The sequence below is a fragment of the Amblyomma mixtum genome, chromosome 7, assembly GCF_055824585.1.
Source record: "Amblyomma mixtum isolate Tamu chromosome 7, ASM5582458v1, whole genome shotgun sequence".
Classification (NCBI taxonomy): Eukaryota; Metazoa; Arthropoda; class Arachnida; order Ixodida; family Ixodidae; genus Amblyomma; species Amblyomma mixtum.
The window spans coordinates 39,422,392-39,435,205 of record NC_143018.1 but is presented as its reverse complement, the minus strand read 5'-3'; the positions used below and the strand labels follow the sequence as shown (position 1 = coordinate 39,435,205).

Below are 12,814 nucleotides of genomic sequence, written 5' to 3'. Positions count from 1 at the left end.
TCGCGCATGCGCAGAAGTGGCGGCCTCCGGCTCACGCGAAGCGGGGTGTTGACTAGCCTAGTGAAGCTTTTAGCTTCAAAACACACTGCGGCTTAAAGTTTTGTGGCATCCATGATGGTGACACGAAGGCGCGCTGCCACGAGTTAGCCCAACCTGTACCTGCGATTTACTACTCTTCTCTGCTCGTTTCACGCGATCAACGAGTCGCACACATGCGTAGTCTGGTGATGTGCATCAATGTTTATTTACAGGCAGTGCGGCCAAAACACGTGGCAGTGCGGAGAGAGGTGCAAAAGCATCCTCTCCTCAAAAAAAAAAACAATTACAATAATTATAATAATCACCATAGTAGAAACACGTCATTGTTCGCTACATGCACAGCACGAAAAAGCACGACGCATATAACACCGGGCATGGAGTGAGCACGGGGCCCAAGGGGTGAATGTATTTTGTAAGGATGGGGAGGACGAGGGGGGAGGAGGGGCTGGTACGACACGCTTATAAATGGGAAGCCTTTCTACGCACAAGCTTTGCATTTGGAAACTACATGGATCGGATGGTGCAGAGTTTGTGCCCCAAAGCGTTGACGGCGCTCACATTACCAACACATGCGCACACCAAAGAGCTCAGTTGGAATCGGCAACCCCAATCATGCATGCTCACACGTCCGTACGCTCTGCACATTATACTAGAAAGAGCTTTCGATACAAATTATGGCCCAGTTGCGCTACTTCAAGGGACAAAAAAAAATGCACGCACATGTGAGGCCAGATTAGGAAGCAGTTCAAACAGTTTCATCAGCGAAGAGGTTTTTTTTCAATTGCGAAGAGGTTTTTTTTACATAGACCAATGCTCACATCATCTTAGTCTCTTAGCAAAGCCTTCATGTCTGAGTTCATACGACTAACACACTATAAAGTTCACCCATCATTTCGATATACACGCCCTAAAAGCACAGCGCCCACAGAGTACAGTATCTTAGCCTTGTCACAGAACACCGGACGGAAGCAAAGCGACCGTTGTTCCTGTAAAAGAATGCTACACTAGAGAACTTTTCTAACTTGCATCACTGGCCCCAAACACACACATTGCTACAATGGACACCTGGACAGTTATGGTAGCCAGTGCTTTGTAGTGCGCTTAATCTACCAACTGAGTTGCACATTGCGAGCATTTTTCCTATGCTTCCAAATATTCAAAATTTTCTAGAACATAAAATTTTGTGGCGTAAGTAAATACGTGATTTGAAAGTCAAGATGACGCTAACATTCTGGGTGGACAGAATGCCTATGACAATGAAGGGGTATTTCGTGCGGGAAATGTCATGCGTTCACTGCTCGGCACTGCAAAGTAGCGCCCGCAAAGCCGAAAGGAACTTCTTGAGATAGAGCCTGGAGAGAGCGTATCTTGAAGAAGCGCCAGCATTTTGAATGCGACATGCTGTTGAGTGCTTCTTTTTTGTGCCCACTCTGGAACTGTGGGTGTATATGTTCCGGCTATAGTGTGTACACCCTATGTTGGCCATACTCTGTGCTCATTTTTCTTTCCTTTGGTTTTTTGCAATTGGTGACAACCATCACGACCTACGTCACCAGAAAGTCCCGACCGGTGACAGGGGAACAAACAAAAAAAGAACTAAACGTTACAACTTATGGCTCCTGAAGAAATGCTGATTCGGTTTCAATCAATCAATCAATCTGAAAATAACGACCACCCTAAATATGCCTCTGGTTCCATAAAAAAAAAAAACTCCAGTGGTGCCTGTACCACAGTGCCACAATCATTGTGACAGGTGATGCGGAGAAACTAAAATCACCTCGATCACCAATGATTATGTACAAATCGGTCTCTTGATAGCTGCCCGGAAGGCTGCAGTCTGAGTTGCTTCTCTCGTGTGACAGAGCATCGTATCAAAAAACATTCCAAATACAGAGGCGGGGTTCTATTAAAAACATAACAATTCGAAGTTTCATCTATAAAGGTAACTCAGAGGCACAATAAATGTGTCATGGCTGGAGCATTAATTCAAGGCGGTTTAACGCCTCACTGCTAGAGGTGTAGGCACTGTCACACCGCCGTGTGCCTGGCGCGAAAGATAAAAATTGCAACATTAGAGTGAAGATTCCAGCAATTCATTTTTAGGAGCATGTCTGCAAGCAGTACACCACAAAAAAAAAGAAACCTATGGTTAGCGTGCATTCTGTTTGCTGGATTATTTTTTTTTTTTTCGCTGCTTACTACATATTCTACGGTGTTTGGTTGGAAAATGGTTGCTTTCGCGGAAAACACATGCAGCAACAACAGCCTGCTCTGAACCTTCCTGCATGACATTCCAGTATAAGCTAAGAAGCATTCAGCAGTGGCGATTCTCCTTAAAGCTAGCAGCAGCATGCTCCAACGTCTTGTAAAGACCATCACTAAATATCAAGCACGCTGTTCTCGTTATTGACGTGCTTGACTAGCAAAACATGCACTGCACAAGCATCAATTCCTGCACTCCTCTGCTGCAGTGACGTAAAGACAAAACGAGAGGCAAGCATATGTGCACGGTGCTGTGTCTGGAATTCAGCAGTGTTAAGGTTCATTTCTTGCTTGAAAAGCATCGTGCTACATCAATGCTACGCCCTACCCAATGTTTCTGTTCCTCTTGCCTGTCATTGGTGAACAGCAAAGCAGTAGTATTGATAGCTATGGCTCCACGTTACAGTAGCAGCACTGCAAAGTTACTCTATAACCGCCAGCTCACAGGTCACCAAGGGAAAGCTGCTTGACTCTAAGCATCAGCATTTGATTAGTAAGAAAAAATGGCACAATTTCTCTGCACCGAAGAAATTCAGCCCCATGACACCTTTGCTTTCGTTATCTGTACACGTAAATTAAAGAAAAAAACTTACTTTGGCCCCCTACAGGCTATGCACTGACAATGGCAGCACAGCTCTAGTCTAATGCATATTTCTAGCAGTAGACAGCAGGCACAATGCAAACCAAGATAGTAACCACGCTGAGAAAATCGAACACACGTGGTTCACGCAAGTTCACATCACCAGGGCATTGTGGACGAAAATAAAAAAGTCACGACCGCATCATCAAATTCTGTAAGCAACAGCGCATGCACACCGAGAAGACCACAGCACTGCTGGCTACGTGACATACACAGAAAGGGTTTCCACTACAAAGTGCCTCCATTAAAGCGATGCGTTTTGGCGTTCTTTCTGCTCTTCTGAGGTAGGTGGGCCTGAACACCGGCTACAAGCGACAATTACCACATTCTTCAGTTCTCACATAGCACAACAGTAATAAACACGCATATCCACGCACTTGTAAAAAAAAAAGAGAGAGAGCTTCTGGCTTAGCCTGCACTCTAAGTAGACATGTAAGCTGCGCTTGGCATATAATTCTGGCCAATAGAGGCCACCGTAGAGAGCATGGCAGTAGGGCCCCGTGCTGGCTGTAACTGCACACAATCTGCATTCGTCGCTTGGCAGTAGTGATGAGAAAAACCACAGAGGTTGCCCGATGGCGCAGCAGGTAGACCCAATGTCAGCCTACACTTGACATGAGCTTTGTCACACCAGATTAGCAAACAAGTAGTCAGCTTAATGGCTGAGAAAAAATGTCAAATCTCAGCACTATGTTACCACGCAGCTGCTTCACTGAACTGAACTCCACCAATCACAAATGCAGTTATAGTCTCCGCATTTCAATAAACTAATTATTGAAGTCTCTGCGGTGCAGTTTCATGCACACAATGTAAACTTGGTGGCAAACTTTCCGTGCAATTCCTAAGACTCAACGCTATATCTTCCAGAATGTGATCTTGCATGGTGCGATGAAGATTACATGCGGCTGAAGGGTAAAAGGCGGCATGGTTGCTCACAGGTAAAATTACTTCCTTTGGTCAATGGTCTCCAATGTTCCTGTTGGCAGCGTCCTGGTTTCTCAATTCCGTGCTTCTAGAAGACTATTGTTTGTGACCTTACATTGCCTTTCCACCCTCAACTAGCCCTCAGACCACAAATGCACAAGTTTTAATGCCTGATGCAAAATATTGAACATTTATTGCCCTGCCGGCTCCTTTCTGCTGCTGACTGCAGAGCCTTGCAAGAGTTCAGTACGAAGCATGTGACAGCCTGCAGGCACTGCCCACTGACTAATTATCCCGCATATTCACACTGGGCCGAAACCTCTATTTTTAGGAAAGAGGTTTTCTAAGAGGTTTCAGAAAGAACTGGTCTTTAAGCAATGGGACGGATCTCCGCTAAAAGGTGGAGAACTGCTGAACCAGTATCTGGCACAAAGCAGAACTAAAGTAACACTGCCAAGCCTAACATGGTTACTGGTATGGTGCCACGATAAAGATCCATTTCCTTGAGAAAATGATGACCAGACACTTCACCTTCGTGTAACCTTAAGCTTTTCTTCCACACAAAGCCAATGCAAATGCAGTGCCGTAAAGAGTAAAACACCAGCCGGGGCTCGCCTAAGTAGGTTGTATATAATCCTTGGTTCCTCTTCAAACTTGGCACTCCTTCTGTATAAGCAAATAAATAATGATGACAGCATTACACTCCATTATGAGCGCTTCGTCAGACGAAGTTTCGCCGAGGTTCATTTCGCCGAAGCACAGTTCGTCGAGGACATCTTGTGTCGAGTGAGCCTTTGCACGCGCACACTTATCAGAAGTCTGTATGCTTATGTGCACAAGGGAGCACCTTCCTTGAAAACACGACATTCAGGACCACACGTCACACTGCAACACCACTTGGTTGTCTCAACTCCGTCGTATGATCACACAACAAAAGAGAAAAAAGAGAAGTGGAAACGAACAGTGACAGGTGAAAAAGAAATTTCTAGAGCACAGTCTCAACGACAAACAGACCTACAACAGCAACATCCTAGAGGTTTTAGACTGAGCTTAATGGAAACAAAACAACCATGCAGTTACACCGACAAGCACAATGTCCAAACAATGAGTGGGGTTAGAGAAAGGGCTATAAAGAGCAGCAGATTGAGTCAAGCGCACACTGAAGTGTTTTTGTCTTCTTCTGCTTGTAGCACTTTTACGTCCATCTTTGCTGGCTAACGGCATCAACAGCGCCGACACCATGCTGACACGGTGCCTACAGTGCATCTTGTCCCATTTGCCTCGGCCATGAGCGTTGTCGAATTCTGCACATAGTGGTGGGCATGGAGGCAAGGACAGGCAAATCCAAGCAGCACTCGGGGCGACGGAAGAGTTGTGGCATTTCGGGAGAGCAGTGCACAGGGACCAGGTGAGGCGAGCAGAGGGAGGGTTTGGCTTTCAGTCTGGCAGCCTTCAAATTCAGTCCACTTTCTGTCGAGAAGACTTGCCAGAAAATACTGCACTCAGCGTAGAACACTGCATCACTCGGAGTTTCATTCGCCCAACGCAAACATCCGCCGCGATTCCTTGATGGTGGTCACGTCATGGAGTCGCTCTGCAGATGCATTTCAAGCAACAAGCACATGAAAAAAAAGGTAAAGTAAAACATGCCCAAAAAATGGAAACAAAGGCTGGTCAATGCATCTATGATAAATAACAACACCCCAGTATGACAATTCTTTAAAGAGAAATTGCACCCCTTTTCGAGAATTCTGCGATATCATGCCAGGTGTTTTTGCGCTAGCATGTAAAATAGCGACGCAGTCGGCGATTAAATTCTAGGCTTCTCCTTATCACAGCATCGGAAAAGTGCAAAAAAGCTCAGTATGACGTCCCGGAAGGTAAGATTTCAAATTTCCGCGGCTGTAAACCTCACTGCCTCAATGAATGTTACCAAACAGGGCTCGGTGGGCTTTGTCTTCAGTGGCGTTAGTTTTTTTTTTTGGCTTCAAAGGCAGCGTTAACGCATTAGATATGTACCGGTACCCTCGATGACATCACCATGCCCTCTCCCCCACTTGGTGCTTTGCGCTGCAGAGAAGCTTGAAGGCCGTCGCGATTTCAATCGACTACTATGTCACCATTTCAAATTAATGCTAGCCCAAAAGCACTTTTCATTCTTTACCTGAAGGTTTCACACATTCAAACCATTTAAGCTTGTTTATTTCTAAAACCTACGCAGTTGCCCTTTAAAAAATATATAACAATCTTCTTGCAGCTTGCAGCAATATAGTCAGTTGAAGGCTTCCACAGAGCGGAAATCTTATACCTATGCGAAAATTATGTGAAAGCCACAACGCGGACCCAGCACCAAATTTCCCAGCACAGTACTGCACCCATGTGAATATTACTGCTTTTATCTCCCTGTTTACCTCCAACACCAATGGACCCCCGATCGCAGCGACCAGTGCGGCCTCCACAAATTCACTGAACCATTACAAACAGTTAAGTGGCATCTAAGGCATAGCATGCAAGACACTACTACAACAAGGGGGAACCCTGCCGTAACAATACATTCATTCGCTTACCGAAAGGTTCGGCAGATCTAACTCGTCCAACTGCAAAAAATAGAAACATAGTACAGCAATGCTTAGAATAATGAATTAATAATTAAATAAGTCTATTTTGCTTTTCTTATATAATCAGACTATGGCCGTAAGGGCCTTTCATATGTGTTAGTGAAAAAGCGGTCTGATGCTTTATGCCTATTTCTGTAATGGCACCACAGAGGAAAGCTCGGTCCACTGTGCCAGAATTGCTACTAGAGGATGGCTTTATTACGTCAATGCTGAGAGCAGGAAGGTGTAAACATGCAGAGAATGCAAACACCACCCTTTCATGCATTAACATCACTTAAACCTGCTTGCAAATTCCAAGTGCTCAGGGAGCAATGTGCTCACAGTGAGGCATACCAGTGCCTGGTCTATGATTTTTTGTGGTTTCAGTTTCATTTTGCCTTCGTCGCACAGTAGCACCATTATTCTTATCGCAGCGTGGCACACAAGGACTAACACGCTGCGCTCGCTACAGTGTTTGCAGTGTGTTTTCACGCTACTGTGCAGTACAGCGACGATGCCAAATGCAAGAGACATGTCTGCCACAAGCCATGCCATTCTGTCCGAGGACCACTGGGCGTGTGCCTTACTCACTGGGTACCCCAGTACTTTTTTTGTTTTACAGGTGCAAACACGATTTAGCCTATAAACTACTGCTTTCGTGGCCAATCCTGTCGCCACTCTCGTCAACAAAAGCATGGTGCATTATTTTTATGATCAAATTGATTTCTCCTAGCTAAGCAGAAGCGTGACAAAATCAGCGACTGCAACAAAAATTTGCATAGCGCACGTAACAAGGAACTTCTCCATACCGGAGACAGTGCTCTAATGCTTTGGGCATATTCCTAGCCTGTCCCTACAAGAATGTGTCCAATTTGCGGGGTGCAACACGCTGACTCACAGATGTGTTAGTATCTTGCATGCCACGCCTTTGAGATCCCCGTCTTGTCACGAACAAACAAAACAAAAATAACTTGAAAATAACTGCTTTAATTCACACAGGCATAATACTCACCCATACCACTTATGTACACACTAAGCATTGCTGCTGTGCAAGACTGTTCAACACTCGAAGCTAATGGCGATCTCCATTCATGTACGCATGTGCACAGCGAGAGGTGGTGTGCTCGCCTGTCACGTCGAAACAGCTAAGCAACATGAGCTAAAGCAGTGAGTGCAGCCATATGCTTCAAGTCAACACCTATTGGACTGGTTTGCAATGTTTCAATTTTCCTCTGGCAAATTTTTTCACGAGAGTACCTACAAGGACTCCACTTATGCAGGGTCCCCAACACGCTCGTCGCTCAACACAGCGTGTAGTGCTAACCTCACGTGATGCTAGGAGTTTTCTCTCCCATTTTTGTTTATTCAGGCCTACGTCTTCAGAAATCTCGAGCGACACTGACTCGTCATGTCTCCTTCCTTCTCTAGCTACCAGAGCGTGAGTGAGCAGAGGAGTGCGAAGCAAGATCACGAGGAAAAACTAAGAGATTTAACTTCTGCTGAAATGCAATACGCTCATTTGTGGCTATCTTTTCAGCAGAAAACAGAACATGCATGCTGGCAGAAAAAAGTCACAGACTAACAATGTGATTCATGCGGCAGAGTATGCGTTAGCGTTTGTACAGAGGGCAAAACACATGCCTAGAACAACCAAACTGTGTGTTCCGCCGCTCCCAAAGCCACTGCGACCAAGAAGGCAAAAATTGACGATTAAATTCTATGAGTTTAACAGCCCATGTTTACATCCAGACCATTTTTGACCAAATCTTATCGCCAGTTATCGCGTGATCAGCCCGAAATAGGCTCAGAACATGTTCTAGACATGCGTTTTGCCCTCTGTACTTCCCCTCTGACTGTGGCAGGCGGTGTGATTCAGTCGATCAGTCACGTTGTGACACGCTCCATCTCCTCTCCACTCGCCCAATACAATGCTGCAAATACACTGTGCCACGAGTACCCCTCGCCTCGACTCTGATTGGCGACCGCGGTTTCCCTTTCGCCACCCATCACTCCTAACAACCCGCCCTCGTTCCACCCTCTCCCTATCACCCTTTCCCTTTCTTCAATTTGCCTCCTCTCCTCCAAGGATTCACACACCGCCAATGTCCCCCCCCCCCCCCCCCCTCCCAATTTAAAAAGTAATCCTCATGCCAATACAAGAACCACAGAAACACAGGAGGAAAATCTACCACCGATCATCCGCATAACCGCTGATGTAATCGTTTTTAAGTTTTCTTCTCCCCAAGTCCATTTCCAGCAAGCCATCAGAGGCTTCGCACGCTGGAAGTGATGCATACAAAAGTGATTGCGGCCCATATACGTGACTAAAAAAGCTAGGTCGTTCATCCTCAGGGTACCACAAGCGACCAGCACAAGCTGGTTTGCAAATGATTGCCACAGTGGTGACGCAACGCACGACTGCCATTGCCACTGAACAAACATAAACAGCCACAGTAGCTTACCAATGACTGCGTGGATTGGTGCTGGAGAGGAAGTATACTCTGCATCACGATCCAAGTTAGAGACTGAGTTTCGAATTCGGTTGCCTAAGTTTGCCTTTTCTGGACCATGGAAACCAGAGGTCAAGCTTTTTAATGCATTAGCATTAGAACGCCCATTATCGCAAAAAGCATCAGGCGATGGCGTTGGCGTGTGAAGCCTCGGTTGGCAGGGGGCAAAGTGCCGACAGGGAAATCCCACTCTTCACTTTCAGGGAAGAGGAGCGAGAAAGAGAAAGTGGAAGATGGAGAGGATGGAAGGCGATGGATGAGTGGAGAGAGGGACATCGCGGTCACCAATCAGAGTCGAGGGGCGGGGAGAGTGGAGAGAGAGTACGGCGTGCCACACTGTGGTTGCTGGATTGGATCGGGAGAGTGGAGTGGCTTACAGCATGCCACAAAGTGATTGATGAACTGGATCACGCCACCCACTCGCACGATCTGAACCCATCAGCAGCAGCGGCTGCTCTGTCCAGGGTGAACACAGATATTCAGGCATACCCTGCCACACCAATTGTATTGATCATTGCTTACTCTTCCTGCACTGAAGGGCATGCGGACGGGGCTGACGACGACAACATGAGACCGGGAGAACAAGCTAATACAGTTAGTGCAGTAAAAGGTTAGTATTTTTGATAGATAGCTTGCACTTGACGTCACGGACGCCGTGATGTTGAACCATGAACAGTTTCAGTAGTGCTGGAGGTTTCGATAAGCTTATTATAGAAATGTGCACTTTCTCGCAATTCTCCTTCTTTGCCAGCAAGGCGGCTGCTGTGACATATATCGGTACAAGCTATGTGTAGCAGCGCAACCAGAACATCTGCTGCCAACAGCAAGGCAAGGAATCTCGCTCACCTCAGTCAAGGGGGGCGAACGTCCAGCAGTAGCCCTACCGTCGGGTCTGGAAAACACTGGCCGCAGTAGCCACCGCATCTGCCTTGGATGATCTGGCCCTCCTGCATAAGAAGGGACATTGAACTGTGGATGCTATCTGAGTTAGAGGAGTATGCACAGCGAGGGGCTGTTACTTCATCGCTGACTACCTTTCTAACAGTTTTCTGAACAAAATTTTTAAATAATTTCTTTATTTAAAGAATCTGGAACCATCACACTAGCTAATTAGCAGTTATCCAGCATGGCACTAACAGTATTCGCATGGTGAATTCCAGGCTTCCCTTTAACAGCCGGTTCACCCAAGGGTCATATGTACGAACCTGCAGGCGCCGCACATTGTGGTAGGTGTGGCTGCCCTGCGTCACCCATTCAGTGACGGGGGACACGGTGAAGTCCGTGCCCGCCAGCGACAGCGAGAAGCGACCCTGTGCGCACTGGGCGCGGCTGTAGCAGTCGCCTGAGCCGCCCACCGCCGTCGGCGTGCCGTGCAGTGTGCGACTGAAGGTGAAGTCAAGCCCTGCAGCCCGAAAAACGACATACCACAACAGTTAAGATTGCATCACCAAAAGCAAGTCCATCGAACAACCGTTTCCTACGAAGAACAGCGCTGGCACATTGACACCAAAGGAAGCCTCATTCATACACAGCATTACCACTGAACTGTCGCTCTTCTGTAAATTGACCGGATAAATGTTTTTTGATGTCTTTGAGTTGGAATGATATTTAATAAATATTGGCTTCGGCAATAAACTCAGTTCACAGTATCCTACTGCAACTACAATATCTGCAACTATAGAACACGACAGGCAAAGCCGAGCATAAGCAAACAAACACGAGCACTTGAGCGCCAAATAGCAACTGTTGTTCACAACAGGGTGGCAAGTCCATTTTGCTCAGAGAACCTGAGCTTAAGCTCACAGAAAAGCATGTTACTTGCTTCAAAAGGCCATCACTACTTTTGCATAGCTGTATCATCACATGCTCACATCACATGCAATAGAGATCACTTCTTTTGCACAGCTGCAAACTGTGTTCGCAACAGACCAATGCTCCCAGTCGCCTGTTTGCCTAATGCAGCCATTAGAACTAGCAGCAAGTGTGACACCAAACGAAAAAATTGCGCAATGAAGGATGCTAAATTTAAGGCCATCACAAGCACCAAGGAACTTTGATGCTCAGCCACATTATACTGGGGCCAAAATTTGGATGTGTTTGATACCTAGCTATGAAGTGGGCTCGACTGTATCAAATTCATGACTAGTAAGTTTTCGCAACTGTATCCTAAAATACAAAACCTTAAATTCAGAAATTAGGTTCTCTGCTGAGTGTACTGAACAATCCAGGCTACCTTCCGACGTGCTCATGAGCTTGCATCCTCAATCAAGTTCTCCAACCATCCAACAGGATGCTGGATGCAGCCCCCGAATGCAGATGGTGACCGGTGCCTGCACTGGCGACACACAAGAGCTGAGCGAACAACTCACGGTTCACTTGAAGCGTGGTGATGTTGAAAGCGATTTTCGAGAAGGTGGTCAGGGCGGCCGGGTAGTCATCAAAGCAGTCGCAGTTGTCCACACGTGCGCCGCCGTACGGGCATTCGTCTGGATTTCGTAACCTGCGATCACAAGCCAAAGGCTGCACTTGAGTACGCTGCTTACCACGCAAGGCTACAGTGTTCATCCTTTTGAAACTGCAACTACATGTCATGAGAACTACCGAGTATATTTCTATGTGATTCAGGGTGATGCATAAGCGAGCAGTGGAGGGGCATAGGAAGAACCAGCTGTTCCTTCTGACGGGGCAGTTGTGCCTATCGTTTTGACAGAAGCTTTTGACGACGTCCTCGTGCTTTTGCCTGCCTGTTCCTCCTCTGCTCAGCTTGTTGCTCTCGACACGCTGAGCAACGAGCGGAACACACATATACAGGCACACATGGCGAGAATTGACCCTAGGCTCCCTTCACGTTTTCAATTCGCACCTCTCCAAGCGACAACAGCAGCGGTGGCGGTAGGGCAATAGGAGCTGTTTACTTTTGTTGTAATCTCCTCCTCACAAGGCTCACCACAACCAGGCTGTCAAAATTGATCCTAATTAAAAAAGATCAATTGGAATATCCAAACTAAAAATAGAGCCAATTGAAAACCAATCAGTAAGAAATCGTTTCCAAACGGCACCAAATGCGTTTCAGCCGGTTCCATATGGCCTCTTTTTTTTTCCATTGGCATTAGCCATCCCTACAAGATGCAGACATGGCTGACATGGCTGAGGCAGCAAGGCAGAGGGAGTAAAACTGTTCATTTCTTTTCTCTCACCCTGACACCTCTTCGCAGAGGAAGAGTGGCTTCTCCCATTTCGTGTACACAAACATTCGATGCACGTCGTTTTTTCATAGAATGTCACTAATGGCTGCTGCTGCAAACGTCATCCTACAAGAAAGCCACCATTGGGCTGGAACGATGAGGGGACGCATTTGTCCCCTGCGTTCGCTTTCCCGCAATGCACTAGTTCTCTGTGGTTAACTTCCCGCAATGCACTGCCCTTAGTTGTGTTACTTTAACTAACAGGGGAGGGCGCTCGCGTCGCAGCGACACCAGCGTCACGGATGGCGTTTTGCTGCGCGCACACGGGGGGAGAGACTTCTTTTCTGCTCTGCACCGGGGAAAGCACGCAGACGTGTCGCGCGCCGCTCCGCTCTTCGCCGATGGGCGCCTCGTGGTCAGAACATGCTCCCGCCACCCCGTCCCGTCCGGCGTCGGAGCTTCCCCTTTGCCCTAGCGTGGGCGAACGTTCACTCGTAACCGTGCTGGTGAGTCGGATGTCCTCCATTCCTCAGTGTTATTTTGTTGCTAGGTCACATTATTGTTGTTATAGCAATAACTTCCTTGTTTGTGTCAGCCAGTGTGTCGTTCCTTTGTTCCCGCAGAGCAAGGCCCGCCGTGGTCGCTGTGCGCTCGGTA

At 47.1% G+C, this 12,814-nt stretch overlaps 1 protein-coding gene and 1 long non-coding RNA gene across 6 annotated transcripts in view; one reads left to right on the top strand and one right to left on the bottom strand.

The window, feature by feature from the left end:
• Positions 1 to 219: 219 nt before the first annotated feature.
• The window catches only part of AdamTS-A (ADAM metallopeptidase with thrombospondin type 1 motif A), a 394,663-nt gene continuing 382,068 nt past the window's right edge, over positions 220 to 12,814 (bottom strand). For 4 of the 5 annotated variants that reach the window (XM_089552346.1, XM_089552348.1, XM_089552349.1 and 1 more), the window contains 5 exons: positions 11,342 to 11,472; positions 10,178 to 10,374; positions 9,819 to 9,919; positions 6,433 to 6,462; positions 220 to 5,459 (listed from right to left, as the gene is read on the bottom strand). In XM_089552346.1, the coding sequence (XP_089408472.1) occupies positions 9,824 to 9,919; positions 10,178 to 10,374; positions 11,342 to 11,472 (424 nt within the window). In that variant the 3' untranslated portion in view covers positions 220 to 5,459; positions 6,433 to 6,462; positions 9,819 to 9,823. The remainder of the gene's footprint in view (positions 5,460 to 6,432; positions 6,463 to 9,818; positions 9,920 to 10,177; positions 10,375 to 11,341; positions 11,473 to 12,814) is intronic. The other variant, XM_089552347.1, reaches the window with a different exon arrangement.
• On the top strand, positions 6,195 to 10,523 carry LOC149335744 (uncharacterized). The gene is made up of 3 exons (XR_016284098.1): positions 6,195 to 6,244; positions 9,511 to 9,582; positions 9,724 to 10,523. It is a non-coding gene; the product is annotated as an uncharacterized LOC149335744 (long non-coding RNA).